Source organism: Polyodon spathula, chromosome 6 (genome assembly GCF_017654505.1).
Source record: "Polyodon spathula isolate WHYD16114869_AA chromosome 6, ASM1765450v1, whole genome shotgun sequence".
NCBI lineage: Eukaryota > Metazoa > Chordata > Actinopteri > Acipenseriformes > Polyodontidae > Polyodon > Polyodon spathula.
The window spans coordinates 42,703,917-42,720,290 of NC_054539.1; the positions used below are offsets into that span (position 1 = coordinate 42,703,917).

The 16,374-nt window shown below is 37.4% G+C and overlaps 1 protein-coding gene across 1 annotated transcript; it reads left to right on the top strand.

The window, feature by feature from the left end:
* The first annotated feature begins 1,304 nt into the window (after nt 1-1,304).
* LOC121317207 (RNA-binding protein 34-like) lies at nt 1,305-11,298 on the top strand. The gene is made up of 11 exons (XM_041252892.1): nt 1,305-1,487; nt 2,535-2,694; nt 2,943-3,079; nt 3,370-3,586; nt 4,211-4,270; nt 4,529-4,572; nt 7,278-7,361; nt 7,467-7,530; nt 8,092-8,134; nt 8,392-8,510; nt 10,620-11,298. Exons 1-11 carry the CDS (start codon nt 1,393-1,395, stop codon nt 10,962-10,964), a joined length of 1,368 nt encoding a protein of 455 aa, XP_041108826.1. The 5' UTR covers nt 1,305-1,392; the 3' UTR covers nt 10,965-11,298.
* Nucleotides 11,299-16,374: the final 5,076 nt, after the last annotated feature.

The following is a 16,374-nucleotide window of genomic DNA, read 5'->3' on the forward strand; positions in this document are numbered from 1 at the left end:
GATGGTGAGTGGTTGAAGTTACCGCCCTTCAAGTGAAACGGTAAACTTGACACTTGAAATATGTATCTACAAGACTAAGAAGTATTCAGTTTATATTATGAATGAGAAATATTAAGAGGCTTGTGATTAGGTTCAGTCCAGTTTAAATTAAAGGTGAACATATAATCTAAACTCTTCCCATCTGCATCAGTTGCCACCAGGTTAGAGGTTGCCAACAAGTAACATAGCCAGTAAGTAGAAAAGGTTGGAAGTAAACACATTGATTTTAAAAAAAAAAAAAAAAAAAAAAAAAAAAGAAATATACCCATCTATTGTAAACACCAGCACCCAAGAAATGTGGTATTGTGAGAAAGCAGTTGCCTAGTACTATGGCTTGCCCATCCACAGAAAAAGGACATTAATTCCCTCCCTTTATGAAAGACAGAGGGAAATTAGATTTCAGCTTTTACCCAGAGGGCAGTACGTTTTCCCTGTTCTCTTACATGTTTATGGTGTTCTTAATCAGTGAGTGGTTCTTTCTGTCACTCAAATGTTGTATTTTATTTGATAAGTCCGTTAAAGTGCTTTGAGGAAGAGTACAAGTGCTGCTATTCAGTTCTAGTTGCCTGCCATAGACCCATGTAATGTAGGCTTGATGGGCCAAAGTGTCTTTGTTAGTAAGGGTTAGAGCACCATCTAGTGCACAGTTACTGTATGTATTAGTAAAACAAAATAAAACTTCTTCAAAAGGGGTAGATCACTAGATGGTGCTGGCTGCTGTGACAGTCAAGACACTTTAGCAGATCTAGTTTGTATGAAATATGTCTATGGCAAGTGAACTCTCCTGAACTCAGATGGAAGCATCTTGGTACAAACACACCAAATAAATAAATAAATAAAACCGTAATTGCAAGAACTATTCACATTGATTGCAAACAAAGGTAAGGGGACAATAAAAAATAAAGAAATAAAATTTGAAACTTTAGTTCTAACCTTGTACATTTATTTTCAAGTAGTCTCGGCTTTATACAGCTACAATCTGCATACTATCGTTACATTAAATGAAATGTCATGTATTAAATCCTTAGACATTCTGTAAATCCACAGAAGTTTACAAAACAGCATTAACTAAACCACCCAAAAGCATTTGTACGTGTATTTGTACTTCAGCACACAATCGGACACAACACATGGATTTTATTAACTAAGTTGCATCAATAAAATGCACCTTTTGGACACTACAGCGTGACTGTCCGTCAATAGGAACTAATGTACGTTCGATTTTGTTTCTGGTAAGGCGAAAGATTGTGCGGACCACAAAAAGAAAACGTCGTGGTTAGCAGCGGGTGGGTTTTGTAACCAGTAGAAGAGAAAGCAGTGCAACAGTGTTACACATTTACGATTCTGAAATATATGAATATAAAAACCTGTAAACATCAAGTGAATAAAATACCATCAGTGGGAGAAACCGGAGTGTTTACAATGAAAAAGAAACAAGGAGGTCAACGGTAAGTTTAACACGGTGGTCAGAATGTAAATCATTTGGGCCATTTATTTGAATGTCTTTATCAGGCTTCAGAATTAACGTGTAAAAGATCTTCACGATTTGGAAATAATCTCATTTACAAAAACAAAAAACAATAACGTGATACATACGTTAAGCTGTTCACGTTTTATCTGTTAAGTATTTGTCTTGTTTTTTGCAGTATTTTACTACATTTACCATTTAGATTAACACGTGTTTTGAGTAGGGTTGCCATCTGTCCCTGTTTTCCCTGGATCGTCTTGATTAGGAGGAAGGTGTCCTGGGAATTCAGTATGCCTTCCCGGGACATTAAATGCCAGCACCATAAATTGAGCGCAAGTTAGATAAATCAGTACACTGTAATATCACTGCAATAGACGCACAATATTAATTGGTGGTCAATACTACTAGTAATATTATCAACGTTTCCTGCTGGATGAAAACAGGATTTCTAAAGAGAGTTTCAACTTTTAACAGCCCGCCTTCTTTCGCCAGTCCTTTTTTTTTTGTACCTCAGAGGTTGCAACCCTGGTTTTGAATGTTGGCAAATGGCAACAATTTAAGCGTGTGTGACCGCTACATTTTGGAGAAACGCAACAAGTAAGCAGCGGCTAACCTCCCTCTATTCTGTTGTATCATTAAATTACCTATATTTTTGTTGTGTCATGCATTTTAAGACATATTTTTGAACGAGTGAACCTTAAAAGCCCATGTTGAAAATGTCAGTTATAAAGTTGTCTGAATTGCACGTCTGCTTTATAAACTGTAGCAGAGATTAGTTTAATTTAAAACGTTTTAAATTACCTTTCGGGGTTGTAAACACATATGTGCCTTCTGATGTACAAAATACTAAAATATAGAAGAAAGTAGTGGACCAACACCAAATAAGACAAGTTTCAAATCTAATACCTTATGATTTATTAGAAATATATTTTTTAAAGTCTGTATTGTCATGATACGATTCAGTTGTCTTTTGGGGTGTTCCACTGCTATAAATAATGATGTGCATTTTTTGGTTTGTCTTTTGCAGTGATGCAACAAAAGCAATCTCGGCCTCGGAAAGTTATGTGGTTGGACAGGTATCCGGCAGTCTGTTCCAAAGTCAGTCTTCCAACAGCTCTGATACTCTAGCATCTCTATTCAATACTCAGAATTCACTTGTCAATCCAGTGTTTGTCACTGCACCAAAAGTAAGCAAATTGAACTGTGTTCTGTGTTTTTTCAGCCCTTTTATAAAACCTGATTTTGTTTTCCTTCTGACAGCATTTACACCCACATGCGATGAAGCAAATTAGGCATTTTCTTATCAATTGCTGTTCTTTCCAGTATTGTCACTCCCCTCCTGTTCTGTTGCTGTTTTCTCCTTTTTCTTAGATAGATTCATTACAGTGCCATTGTATGTATTGTTTGGGATGAATATTTGTTTAATTTTATGTAGCCAAGTCCTAAGAAAAGAGAACTGAGTGAAGATGTAGTTGACAGAATTGCAGTTACCATCTACCAGCCACCAGCTAAAAAGCAGAAGCCTGTCAAGGAAAAACAGCTTACAGTTGCTGAGAAGAAAGTGGAAGACAGGTGAGAGTGGGGGTTCCAATCTATAGTGTGGTTATATTACTGATACAGTATTTGAAGACACTTTTTGTTTCATAGTGAGATTACAAAGGCATTCTGTGAGGCAGCGGGTCGTGAAGCGTTGGCTGATGACAGCTATTAGAAGTAAAAACATTAACGCAAAAGCTATAGAAAATGCCAAGAGAAACTGATTTTATTTTTATTGGGTTAACAGAAATCCACAAAATTTGAGAAATTGATGACGACTTTAACTTCACGAAGTGAAAATATCTTTGATTTTCATTTTCCTACAGGGAGTGCTCTTTGAAAAATGCTGATGATGAAGATGGAGTGAAAAAGAATGCAAAACCAAAAAAGAAAGCTAAGAGCACCCAGCACCTGGGAGGTAAGGGACCAAATGACGAGGAGGAACTCCCCAGAAAGAAGAGGCCTATTAACAAGGCAGAGGAGAGGATAAAGAATAAAAGGACAGTGTTTGTGGGCAACCTGCCTGTCAACTGCACCAAGAAGGTAAGGAGGCACTAAGGTCTTAACAGTTTAAACAGTGTGGGGATTATTATACTCTATTTAATCTAGCTGGAGTCTCTCTCTGTACATTTTAGGGTGGCGTTATTAATCATTAAAACAGACTCTCCAGTCTTGCTCTTAACCTTAGAAATGTTTGTATGATTGCACATTTCTCCATGTGATTCTGTCTTGAAATGAAGGCCATCTCAAAATCCACTGGCTATAATGGCCCTGTCAATATGAAATGCTTTTATACAGGGATATAGTGGATGCGCAATAGCCTACTTGAGTTTTATTTAGCATAGCAAAATGAGAATTTGGTAAAGGTTAAATCCCTTCTGTAACGACAGAAGCGCGAAGAAGCCACCATGCAATCCCCAAGTGAGCGGCTGCATCGCTCTATATAAAAGAGCCGAGTTTCACACGCAGGGTTCAGAATCTGTAACGGAAGTACATCACCCTACATTATCACTGTCCTTTTTATGAGGCTAAAATCAGATGAATAAACATCGGGGGCTCATTATGGGTTGGTTTATAGTTTAACCGATCTAGGCATATTGCTTCAATGTTGAAAATGAAGTCATGATATTACTCTAAGTACTACTTGTATGTTTCTTTTGTCTACAGATGTTGAAAGCTCTGTTCAAAGAGCATGGAACCATAGAATCTTTACGTTTTCGTTCAGTGGTAAGTTTTCTTTATCAGGTTTGGAGAGTAAAATATTCAGAACCAAGTTTGCCATCTGATGAAGTTGAGTGCACAGAAAATCTGTCAAATGATGTAGTGAATACCCAAACCTGAAAACCATACCTCAATTTAAAATGGAAAATGGTCACAGGACTTTGCAGCTTTAAAAATATTATATTATTCTCTCTCATATATATATAATATATATATTTTTTTTTTTTAAGGAAACGTTTTAATATGTCTCTGTCTTCAATACAGACAAGAGAAGACGCAACTGTTCCAAGGAAAGTAGCAGCTATACAGTAAGTCTGTTTTGGTGAATTTTGAATTTCACACTTGTGCGAAATTATTAAAAGCATGAATTGCTTATCAAAGTCTTATTTGTATTATTTTTCCGTCATTTTCCTATTACCAGGACCAATAGAAAATTACGGAAACATTTGCCTGAAATTACAGGGATATTTGACCAAATTTTGCTGAAAATTGCAGTGGTTATTTAGGTGCAGATTAATACTGTTATACTGCATTGTTTTCTGCTTTAGTGTGTTGTTACATACAAAGAAGAATCAAAACATCATAGGTTGTTGCAAAAAGAGAGTACTTTCTTAATAGGTGCAAAAGAGCTATTTGTATGTATGCATGTACAAGTGAATGCAAATAATCTGAATATTGTATCTGAATAAGTTTTGATAGACATTTACTTGAACCACCTAAAAAGTGAAACAGTGGATTAAAACATACATTTCTTGAAAATGGTGTTTTAAGTATTTTTTTTAAATGTTAAAAATATGAATAGTACAGTACTTGTAGTGAACTCTTCAGAGGTGTTCAATATTGTACCGCTATAGGAGGACAAAGAAGCTGTTGCTAGGCACTGACAATTTCTGGGGTTACCTTTTTTTACCTCTTTAAGCTTAATGCAAAGGTATGTGGAGGAAGTGGATCCAGGAAGGGGCACGTATAAGTATTTGAAAGAAGTGCGGCAGAGAACAAGGAAGGAAAGGAAGGGGGGAACAAAAAATATGGTGACGAGGGCGGAACTGATCCCGTATAAACAGTCAGTTTTTATTAGGGTGGTAAATTTTAGATTTCAACAAACAAAATCCAAAATTGATTATTACATTTCATTTTTTTTTTTAACTAACTTAAACATATCTGAAATCAAAATGCCCCCCCCAAAAATGTGTTTTAATCATGTAAAAAAAATTGTTTTAACGCACCAAATTCAGCTACTTTTTCTGCTCAGTGGACATCTTGGATTTGAGTTTTAAATTGAGTGATCCAAAGTTTTAAGTGTAGAAGCAAGCCTCCCAAAAACACACCTCTCACTGTGGACAGACTGGGATGGCATTGGCACAGCAGTCCTTACTGCAGATATGTGTATGTGTCTCTTTCTAAAGGCATGGGTTTTGTGTACATATCAAAACGCAATTATTAAAGTCTTGTTTAAAATGTGATCTGTTAGTCTATTAAAGAAATATCCCTGTGCTGCAATAATTTTTACAACATATTTCTGAGGTTAAAAAGCCCCTCCGGCTACATCACTGTTGTAAAATAGCTACAAACCCAAGCATGGTTGGCTCTTGGTTTAAATGACGATGCATTATAGACACTGATTGGTTTAAGTTTTGAGGCAGTGCGATTTATTTATTTATGTTTTCACCTTTCTGTACGTCTGTGAATCATAGTCAACCAGGACGGCTAGATAAAGAGCTTGAATAAGGGTAGAAACGGATCCACGGACACATTTTGCAAGGCAGCGTTTTGAGATTAATATAGAAGATTCTACAAGCAAATAGAAAAATAAATTCCATGTAGTGTGTCTTCAATTGCTATACTTAAATATGTATTTTTGACAATTCCGATTTTTATTACATTTTTTAAAGGGAAATAACACAAAAGCTGTCAAAGTTTATCAGAGTATTTATACTTCTAAAAAATGTAGAAAGATTGTGCCTCACTGATTAGTATTCGGTTATATAACAAGTTGAAAACTACAAAGTTCATGAGCAGCACAACAGAACTGTCAGTTTGCCCACCCTAGTTTTACCGACAGCGAGAAATGAATGGCTGGTCTGGCACTGTTTTTAATGTGACGATGACATTGAGAACACATTTCAAATGAGAAATAAATCTTTCGAAGTACAGGCTGGCAAGTCATCGCTTAACAAGGTAGGGACTTTGGCTTTCTATATACTGTATGAAATTATTGTTTTCGGTTACTTTCCAAAATTCTTGGGCTTTTTTTCTTTTTTTTTTTGGTCACAATAGGTATAGTAACTTCTGACAGTACTTTGTACAGTCTTTCCTTTGCTGCCTTTCACAACGAAATCCTTTTGGTCACTCACATTCTTCTGGGGTTTTTGTGCGTTTTTTGTACATTTCGCAACAATTTCCAATTCAGTATTGAGCAAGAACAATGCGCCGTATTAAATTGTAATCTCGTTTTAAATCTCGCAAGCGTATACAGTCCTCCAATAACAATGTAGGAATTTGCTGCCACTCAGTAGTTGGGGTGGGTGTAAAGTATTCAGAACAAATCAATGATAGATACAAGTCAGGAAGTGCACAGGGAAAGTATTTTTTTTTTTTTTTGTTGTAGGTTATTCTATTTGATTTTTTTCATAGGGAAAGTAGTGAAGTCAACGTGAACGCTGTTTTTTGTATCAGGTGTTTTTATCAATTAAAACCAAAAATCAGAAGCCCAAATAGCAGTATACAAATGAGTACTTTAACTCTTGATGCAGCAGTTTCCATTCTGTTATGAAGCACAGCATCCAGTAAAAATCCTGTTTTCACTGGGAAAGATGGTGCCTGTTTGTGCCACTGATGCTTATATGTGACAGGCAGAGGAAGATTTGTCTGTACTCATCCCAGCTCTCTCAAAACAGTGAGGCGCGGCTGATTCATGCCGATGGCACTCCAGTTTTGGAGCAGTAAACTTTGGAGCGGAAGTGACTAATCTCGCTCTCAACACCTTCTGATTTGTTCCCATATCTCTTTGCAGGCGCAAGGTTCATCCCAAAAGGCACAGCATCAATGCTTATGTTGTTTTCAAGGCAGAAAGTGATGCAGAGAGTGCTTTGAAAAGGTAATTCTACTTTTATGGATGCCAGAGCAAAGAATAAAAGCAAACGCTAAAAAACTGTGCTGTGAAGCGAAGTGGAATGTAACACGATGTTGTTCCTTTCTGTAGGAATGGCACAGAGATAGAGAGTGGCTACCATATCAGAGTGGACCGTGCATGCAAGTCTGCTGCAGTAAGTGATGCAGTACAGCACAGCCTGTCTTCATTGGGAAATATCCTGCATGTTTTCACATCTTAACCATATGAGCGGTATTATAAATAGGTTTGATAATTCATGTGGTTGCATTCTGAAACACATTTTTTTGGTTAGTGTCACTCTTGCATAGACGATTACAGTGTTAAAGCATTCTTCCAATTTTAAAATGTGAATTCTCAGACCTGCATGTGTCGCATAAAGAACTTGGATGTTTAACTCCTTTCAGCAGTGTCTTAAATATTCACCTAATTAATTTAGCTACTTAGTTATTGTGTATATATAATTTTAATTCTTTCTTGAATACATATAAAAAGTTATTTCTTTTGCAGTACTAGCCTGTACATATGAAAGGTTTAACAATATTTAACACTAAACACAGCATTTCAACAGACTCCCAGTTCAAATAATTCTTAAAAGAAAAGCCCAGAATAAACTTGTATATGAAGGGCAGAACTTGTTTACAAACTGTATCTTGGCTTGGAAAGCGTGCTGTCTATTGAGTATAACATTTATTTTGTTTTTTCTCTTGCCCTCCAGCATGACCACAAGAGGTCAATTTTTGTAGGGAATCTCACATATGGTAAGTGTTTTTTTCTGTTGGGAAAGTGCATGAATAATATTAAATTAGTATTGGAAAATGAGTGTTGTACAGAATGTCCCGAGTTTTACAGTAATTATAGTACTATGCATGATTTACTGAGATTTTTTTTTCACAAGTTCATATTGAGATGGGACTTAAAGCAAGAAGAGTGTTTAACTTTTTGTAATGGTATCTCCCTCTTGTGGTGATCCTGTAGATTGCAGATTTGAGTTACTTTTTACTTTTTGCTATTTCAGACATTAAAGAGGAAGAGTTGTGGGGGCATTTTCAAGACTGTGGAGAGGTAGAAGGGGTGCGACTGGTGAGAGACCGGGACACTGGCATGGGGAAAGGATTTGGTTATGTGCTTTTTGAGGTAAGGAAATGTAGGCTTTTGGAACTACAAGTACCAATATATTAATAAGAGTCAAGTCAAGTACCAATATATTAATAAGAGAGTGCTCTATTGAGTCTACAGATATTTATAAATAGTTGCAGAAACATGATGGCACCACCTTTGAGTGCAGTCTATATTGTTCCTCACTGACCAGTTTTGTTCTTGCATGAAAACCTATGGGTGTTTAACTTGTACAATCTATCCTACATAAAGCCCCCTTATTGATGTTCTTGCTTTTTTTTTTTTTTAAACTCCCCCAGTAGTTCCGATAGCTGTTGGGACAAGTAAGAATGCAAAAGCAAAGTATACCTTAATTTATCCAAAGTGAAAAGTCTCTATTAGTAGCTGTTTGCTGTTTCACATCTACGACATGCCCTTTCATCTGAATACATTCGATATAGGTCCGACATTACAATTTTCCCTTTCCAGTCCAAAGTTGGACCCTGTCCGACATCATCAAAAAGATATAAAGAACAGGTCTCTAGTTGTTTTTTCTCTGGGAAAAAGCCGAGAAAACCTTTCAATAGTCGAGTGAAACCGATAGGAGCCGAATGAAGGTGAAAAAAAGGGGTGTATTTGAGCAATACACATAGCCCCTGCACAACAGAGATAACACGGACACAAACAAAGGAGGTAGCTGCTTCCGCATCCAGCGTTCAAAGAATATCACAGACATTTGCAGAGCTTTTTGAGATGTTATAGTAATAAAAACTTGGATTGCATTATTGAGGAGTTTGGTGACAAAACAAGTGATCAGGAGATGATTTATCAGTATGCACGTCTATAAAGAGGTAGGTGAAAAATACAGTGTGGAGGGGGGAGGGGATATTTTAAACAGCGTGTGTAAAATAAACCGCGCTTATGAAAATAAATTGGACCTGACATGCCTGACAAGCACTGAATAAATGGACTGCAAAGGGTTATTGTGGGTGCAGTTGTCTGATTCTCGATCAATGGATAAAGGTCTCTGGGTTTTCAGTAAACCTCCTCTAAATCCTCTTCTTTTTTGGTACTTGACTAATGTGCCCTGGTATGCTTGTATTTCAATAGCAATACAGTACACCCTCGCTATAATGCCCTTCATTATAGTGAATCTGGACCCCCCCAAAAAAATCATATAAACACACACTGTCAACATCCCGGTCTGTACGCACAGGATGCCACCTCTGCAGTGAAGTCAACTCTTTTGTCTTAATAAAAAGCGTGCACTGTGTAACTATACATCCGAAATGAAAATAATTTTATGTTGCAACAAGCTGGAAACTATATTGATCATTTGAAAAAAAGGAGTAACGCAGGCATATTTCTATCATGAATATAGGTTGTCAAAAAGCACTTTTTTGGCTTGTTCAGCACCTGTGCGGCAAGTAGAACTGATTTAAAGAAAGAAAAAAAACAATTAAAAAAAACTAAACTTGAGGATCTGATGAACTTTTCATGTTGGGATGATTTGGAATAAAAGCTCAGTTTGGGATTCTCGCATGTTGGATTAAGATTTGGTGCACTTCATGTCAGATTGATTTTGAATAAATGTTCAGCTTCAATTCAGGATTTGTACCTTCTTTAACAAATAGGATAAAGCAAAGCAGAATACTGCATACATGAGACTATCAGGTACATTTAATTCTACTTTTATTCACAATCTTATCTCAACTTATCCTTCATTTTGATTGTCCTTTCGATATAACGAACAAAAGGCTTGAACCCCAACAGGTTCATTATAGCTGGTGAACTGTATAATATTTAAACTGGTATGGTATGATCCTTTTATTTTCAAGGTTTAGATTTTCACTTCGAATCTGGCCCACTCAAGCATGTGAAAATACAGATTTTGCACCTATGTAATAAATTTTAGTTTTACCACTCTCACAGTGGCTATTCACAGCAAGTAGAAGCAGGATATCTGTCCCCCAATATTACCTATCACTGGGAAAACTGGGAAATGAATTATTTGTACCTGAGAAGCCCTGGGAAATGCTATATAAAATAAGTAAAGTAGTACATCTAATAGAAAAGGCACTTGAAATACACTGTGTTAACCAGACTGGGGAAAGACAGTTGGCTACCTAATTCTTTTTTTGCACACAGAGTACAGATGGTGTCCAGCTTGCACTGAAACTTGATAGCTCTGTGCTTATGGGAAGAAAAATAAGAGTGAAGCGCTCTGTGAAGAAAGAGAAGGAAAAGCCAAAGCCAGCACAGAAGATGACAGGACCGGCTAAAACCCTGCAGAAGGGAGCAGGACCACCAAACGCAGGCAGAGGAAATGCAGTAAACTCTTTCAGGGGAAAACCTGGAAAGTCATTCAGAAGAAACTTTTCAAATTCTTTCAAGGGAGAAATGGCAAAGCCTGGAGATGGGGCAATGAAAAAAAACAAAGGACTGAAAAAGAGGTTAAAACAAAAAAATGCCAAGAAATTTGTAAACATCTGAAACCTTGAGATAAAACGCACACTATTTCTTTTGATGTTTTGCATTTGTATACTTCGTGAAATATAAGATATTTGTAGATGTTGTTAACAGTTACAGCCACTTTTAACAATATAAAAACTGCACTCGATCAGGTGCCAATAATCTGAGTAACCAGGCTGGTGTTGTGTTTGCTGTGAACTGATTGGTACAGAAGTTCTCAAACCTGTAACAAGTCTGATCATATTTACAACAAGCTGAAAAGAATAGGAACATTCTCTCATCTTAATCAACACAGAAAAGTAGGGTATTAAATGTGTTTTTACTTCAAAGTAATAAAAAAACTTTACATTTCAAACTGTACCTCTGGTTGATACTTAATTGGGGGGGGAGTCAATAGGCTGAAACAAGTTTAGATTATTCGTCCTGTAAAGGGGTTATATTGGTAATGAAGTAATTCAATCTTTACTTGCTTTGTAGGGTTGCACTAAATGTTGAATGGCAACGTCACAAAACATCTTTCCTAATTTGAACATTGGTGGCCATTGAGTTCCTGTGCTGGCTCAGTTTTCACTCGTCAGACTCGCCTGCTCTTAAGAGCTGGTGAGCTTGCCAATGGAAAAGATAGCTGCATTTACAAGAAGTGATTACATCTATAAAAGATACAGATCACTAGGAACAACCCATTTTTTTGGACATAAACGGTTACAGTAGAACCTGGCATATTCGATCCTGTAAATACAATACCCTTACCACTGGAACTCTGGTGTGTGTCATTCACACAGGCTGCTACCAACTGAACAATACTGATGGAAACTGATCAATGCACACTTTATTATGGGTCTAAAACAGTAAATTAAGAATTTAGCAGGACATAATTTTATCTGCAAATCAGTTGCAGATAAAGACGATGCCATCTTTGGGGAATTCGGTTACACTTTTTACATGATGTCACTTCACATAACTGCCCAGATTAACCTTGTTCAAAAAAAGAAAGCCAGGGATTAATATAATTAATGTGCCGTTAAAAGTGTGACTCTTTCACACCTTCAAAGCTAGTTTGTGTTTTTGTGCATGCTTTCGTGTTGCTTCTCGGGTTAACACGCATGGTGCAAAAAACCTGTCCAAATACTGGGGCATAGACTGAGAAAATAAGAACTGTTTTTGGAATGCTATTTTATAAATTGCCAAATACTGTATTACAGTGCTTTATTTTGCAATAAATGTCACTGATTTTCTTTATATAGTATAGGTGGAGTACCATATTTTGGTGTTCTAGACACCCTGATGTACCTGGCATGGTTAATTTGTAATGCCCTGATGTTAATTAGGCAACTAGTATAACGACTCCATCTGAGATGCAATATTTGTACATATCAGTTAGACCCCTTAAACCAATTAAATCGGATAGAACAGGTTCTACTGTGCATTACATTTTTTTTTATTGCAATCTTATAGTCTGTTTTCATTCAACAGTGTCCCTGATTTCCTGGAAACCTTTCAATGCTAAAAATAGACTGCATGTAGGCATGCAGTCTAGGTCTCACATGTACATTTAAGCATATGCCCTAGAAAATGTTTTCTGTAAATGCAACATACTAAACAAAATTTGCAGTTACCATGCCTTACTTTCATGTAGTCTGCTGCACTTACTAGGTCATTTCACCTGCAGAGTTACAGATTCTCTTGACCCTGTCAACTCCGTCCTTCCTGTCATAATCAACCAGCTACTTTCCCCTGACTGACATACGCTACTTTGCCCCAAATACACTGCTGAGGTGAATTGACCTTAGAAGTTAAAGTGTAACAGGTTAACTGAAAATAAGGTTCCAGATATCATTTTTGGCATGACGTGATTCCTGTGGTGAGAGGGCTCTAAAGAAGCAGTCGTGTTCAGCAGGTTTTTAATACCCATGTGACTTTTGTTATTGATTATAAATGGTTTCCTTTTAAATACAAAAAAATGATCCTACATCACTGCAATTCATTTAGATTAAATAATTTAATCCAGGTATACAGATTATTTAAAAAATCTTCCTGAGCTAAACTAGTGTGACCATATGGCTCCATGTTCAAGGGCACAATGCAGGCTTTTTGACTTGCATCACAATTCCTGCACCTCTTAAAACGATTAAACGCATGAGAATGCTTTTAAACACAAGGTTTAAAACCAGAACTTCCTGTGAGGTAATGGACTTTGCATAATACCAGCTAAATGATTCTACTTCTAAATGACTTTCTGTGAAATATCTGCATATTAAGTATAAATACAAGCAAAAACCTGCCCAAAAGGGAGTGTGAGTAGTGACATCACAATCACCAGTGTCTAGAGTCAATATGTTGTACCCTTTTATAAGCAGGTAATATCCTTGAGGACAAGTTCTCATTGCAATAACGCCTGGCCAATAAGGTCACAAATTGCAGCTGCATAAAATCACACAAGCACAACGACAGAAACTTAAAGCACAGTATCCAAGTGATACATAATATAAAATAAAATTTTTTTTTTTTTTTTTTAAACTCTGTTTTACTATGTGATATACAATGTAACTTTTTGTTTTAATATCAATACTTTTTTTCCGTAAATATAATAAACCTTAATAAAAATAAATACATTTAAAAAAGCTTGGGCCCAGGACTGAATTTATTTAGTTTTGTGCAGCTGGTCTTTGGCCTTGTCCACACTACATAACCGATCTCGAGAACCGTACTCAAAAATATTGTAATTAATCCTGCTCAATTGCTTGAATTACTCACAGACCACTGCTCTGTCTGCTTCTCTGCAATCCTGGAACAATAACTGGCTTTCAGAATACACACACACATAATTAACGGCGCAGTGCCCTTTTATAATGTAGCTCCACCCCTTTATTCTAATTGGCTTACACACATCCCACTGGTACTCAGCTGCCCAATAGGCACAGACAAACAACAGCTAATAACGGGGACGGGACATAGAAAGCACCACGTGTGTAGGCTACAATTACCCATAGACACAGACAGTCGACCAGCAACTGCAGGCAATACAGAGGAGGGAAAGGAACACAGTGCAGGACACAAGACACAATTATATAGATGCACGGATCGCTGCAATAGTTTCAGTTCCTAGCAGCGCAAAGGACTGTAGGACTTGATGTGACATTATCCCACCATGCACTGTATTTTATGTTTCAAGCTGCCACATATGGAGCCTGTGCCAACTGAGACACCCTATGCATTTCGGCTTTCTGTTGGCTCAGTTTATTTTACTTGAGAAGATACTCCACCTGACATCATGCAAATGAAGGGGAAAGGAGAAGGTCGATATGCAAATTAGCCATGTGTAGTGTTCTGTGCTGTTTTCACAGACGACTTGGGAAAATGTGGTTTCAATATTGTGCACAGAGAACAGGTACACCAGAGAATCTCACCTGGAAATCTGTGGTTGTCAGGTGACATCTTGTTTGAGTGAAACTCTAAAGCAGTGTTAAGCTCATGTAATAAAGCTGTGATTTGTAAATGCCTCGTGTCTGGTTGTTTAATAATGTTTTACTGCTCTTGCCCAATTTTCTTTTCAAATGTCATTTGTTGGGTGGCATATCATTAGTAGAGAATAATTTTTCAACTAATTTATCACACAACTTACTAAAGACAAAAGAAAATAATTAGCCCGGAGGTATAGAATAAAACTGTCCAACCCAGCTGGTGCAGATCACCGTGCCTGAAAACTGGCAGAAATTTAGGATTACAGAAACCTTTGCAGGACACCTTCCACTTATGCTCCGATGGCTGTCTGGATTGGGAGCAGTGGACGTTTTCACGTGAAATGTGGGTTTCCATGTGAAAATGGACATGGATTTCCCGTTTTTGATGTCATGCTCACGAGTAAATAAGATTTACTGTCCCTCTCTGAGGCTGTTATTTTCGGCCACAAACCTGATCGTGTCGAGCTGTTCTCCCAAACATGCACGCACATCGCCACTTCGCGTGTAAATAACCACACGTGGAAACTCCCCCAATGTACCTTGATTTAAAGCATCTGATCACGTCGTTCCATGAGCCACCATTTTACAACAAGCCTCAGAAATTGTATGCAGTACAGTAATGATAGTCATTCTCAACTCCTTCAGGCACCTGTTCGGAGTACTGTATTTTTAATGTTGACGTGCCAAAACATACCAGAAAGCATTTTGGGAAATTGGAGGATACACAAAAAATGTAGTTTGGTATTACAGCATGAACACTACCTGATGCAATCTAATTTAATACCGGACTCGAGACTACACCGAGGTGGTCTCGAGTACAACGCTGCTGTAGTGTAGACGGTAACCATATAGCACTTTTAAGCAGATATAAAGACAACTAATATGGTTTAAAGGCATAGTGTGGACAGGCCCTTCTCTTTTAGTCGCTAACCTCTGACACGGGTGCTATATTTGGAAGTAGTTTGCTATTTTATTTAAGGCAGAATGTGGAGTAGCATTGTTAATATTGCAGCGTGCACAGGGGAAGGCAGCAGCAGGGCTGGTAGGTGACGTAATCACACAAACACATAAGCCCGATATACACTGTTTTGTACAGCGGTATCGGTGCTGTGCTTTAGTGCGGGAGGTCCCTGGTTCACGCCCGCCCTCTGCCTGTGAGTGGATGTATGGATTGTCTCGTCCTGTGTGATGTGCTACAATATATTTATTTGTTTTTGCATGTCATTATGGTGGGCGCATGTTGAAACTCTGCAGTATTTGCTGACTCTTTGGCTGTGTCTCCTGGATCTTAGCTACAGTATTTACTTTCAATGTTGAAAGATTAGCTCTCTTAGTTACTTTCAAATACAATGGAAACTGAAAAACATCAGCATGAATAAAAATCTCTATTTGTTTTTTATTTGAAAAGAAGACATTTATAAGGGAGTTTCTCTTAATAATGGTAAATTTTAAGGGTTACTTATTTTATTAGCAAGTAGCTTTCTAATGTATTGCATATTTAATTTTTAACGGTTAGTTAATATAACTTAAGTATTATTATTATTATCATTAGGTTTGCTGTTTTTTGAGAGAGAGAGAGAGAGAGAGAGAGAGAGAGAGAGAGAGAGAGAGAGAGAGAGAGAGAGAGAGATTTGTTTAAAGGCACTTTTACTTTACTGATTTCAATTACATGAGAATCGATGCTGATTTGAACTCCGCTCTCACCAAGATAAGCACCAACTAAGACGTAGCTTTGCAGTAAACTAATGTGATTAATCTGCATCTTCACCCATTTGTTTTGTTTTCCATCTGATGATGTAGATATCCTTCTGTCTGGTGTTGATTGCTGAAGTGTAATGCTGGCTCCAGGGATCAGCTCATTTTGCCTCCCCAGCGCATCAGCACACACAACGGCTGCGATGCTGGCTCCGGGGATCAACCCAGTGCGGTCTCCCCAGCGCATCAGCATGACAACCGTCTGGATTGAGATA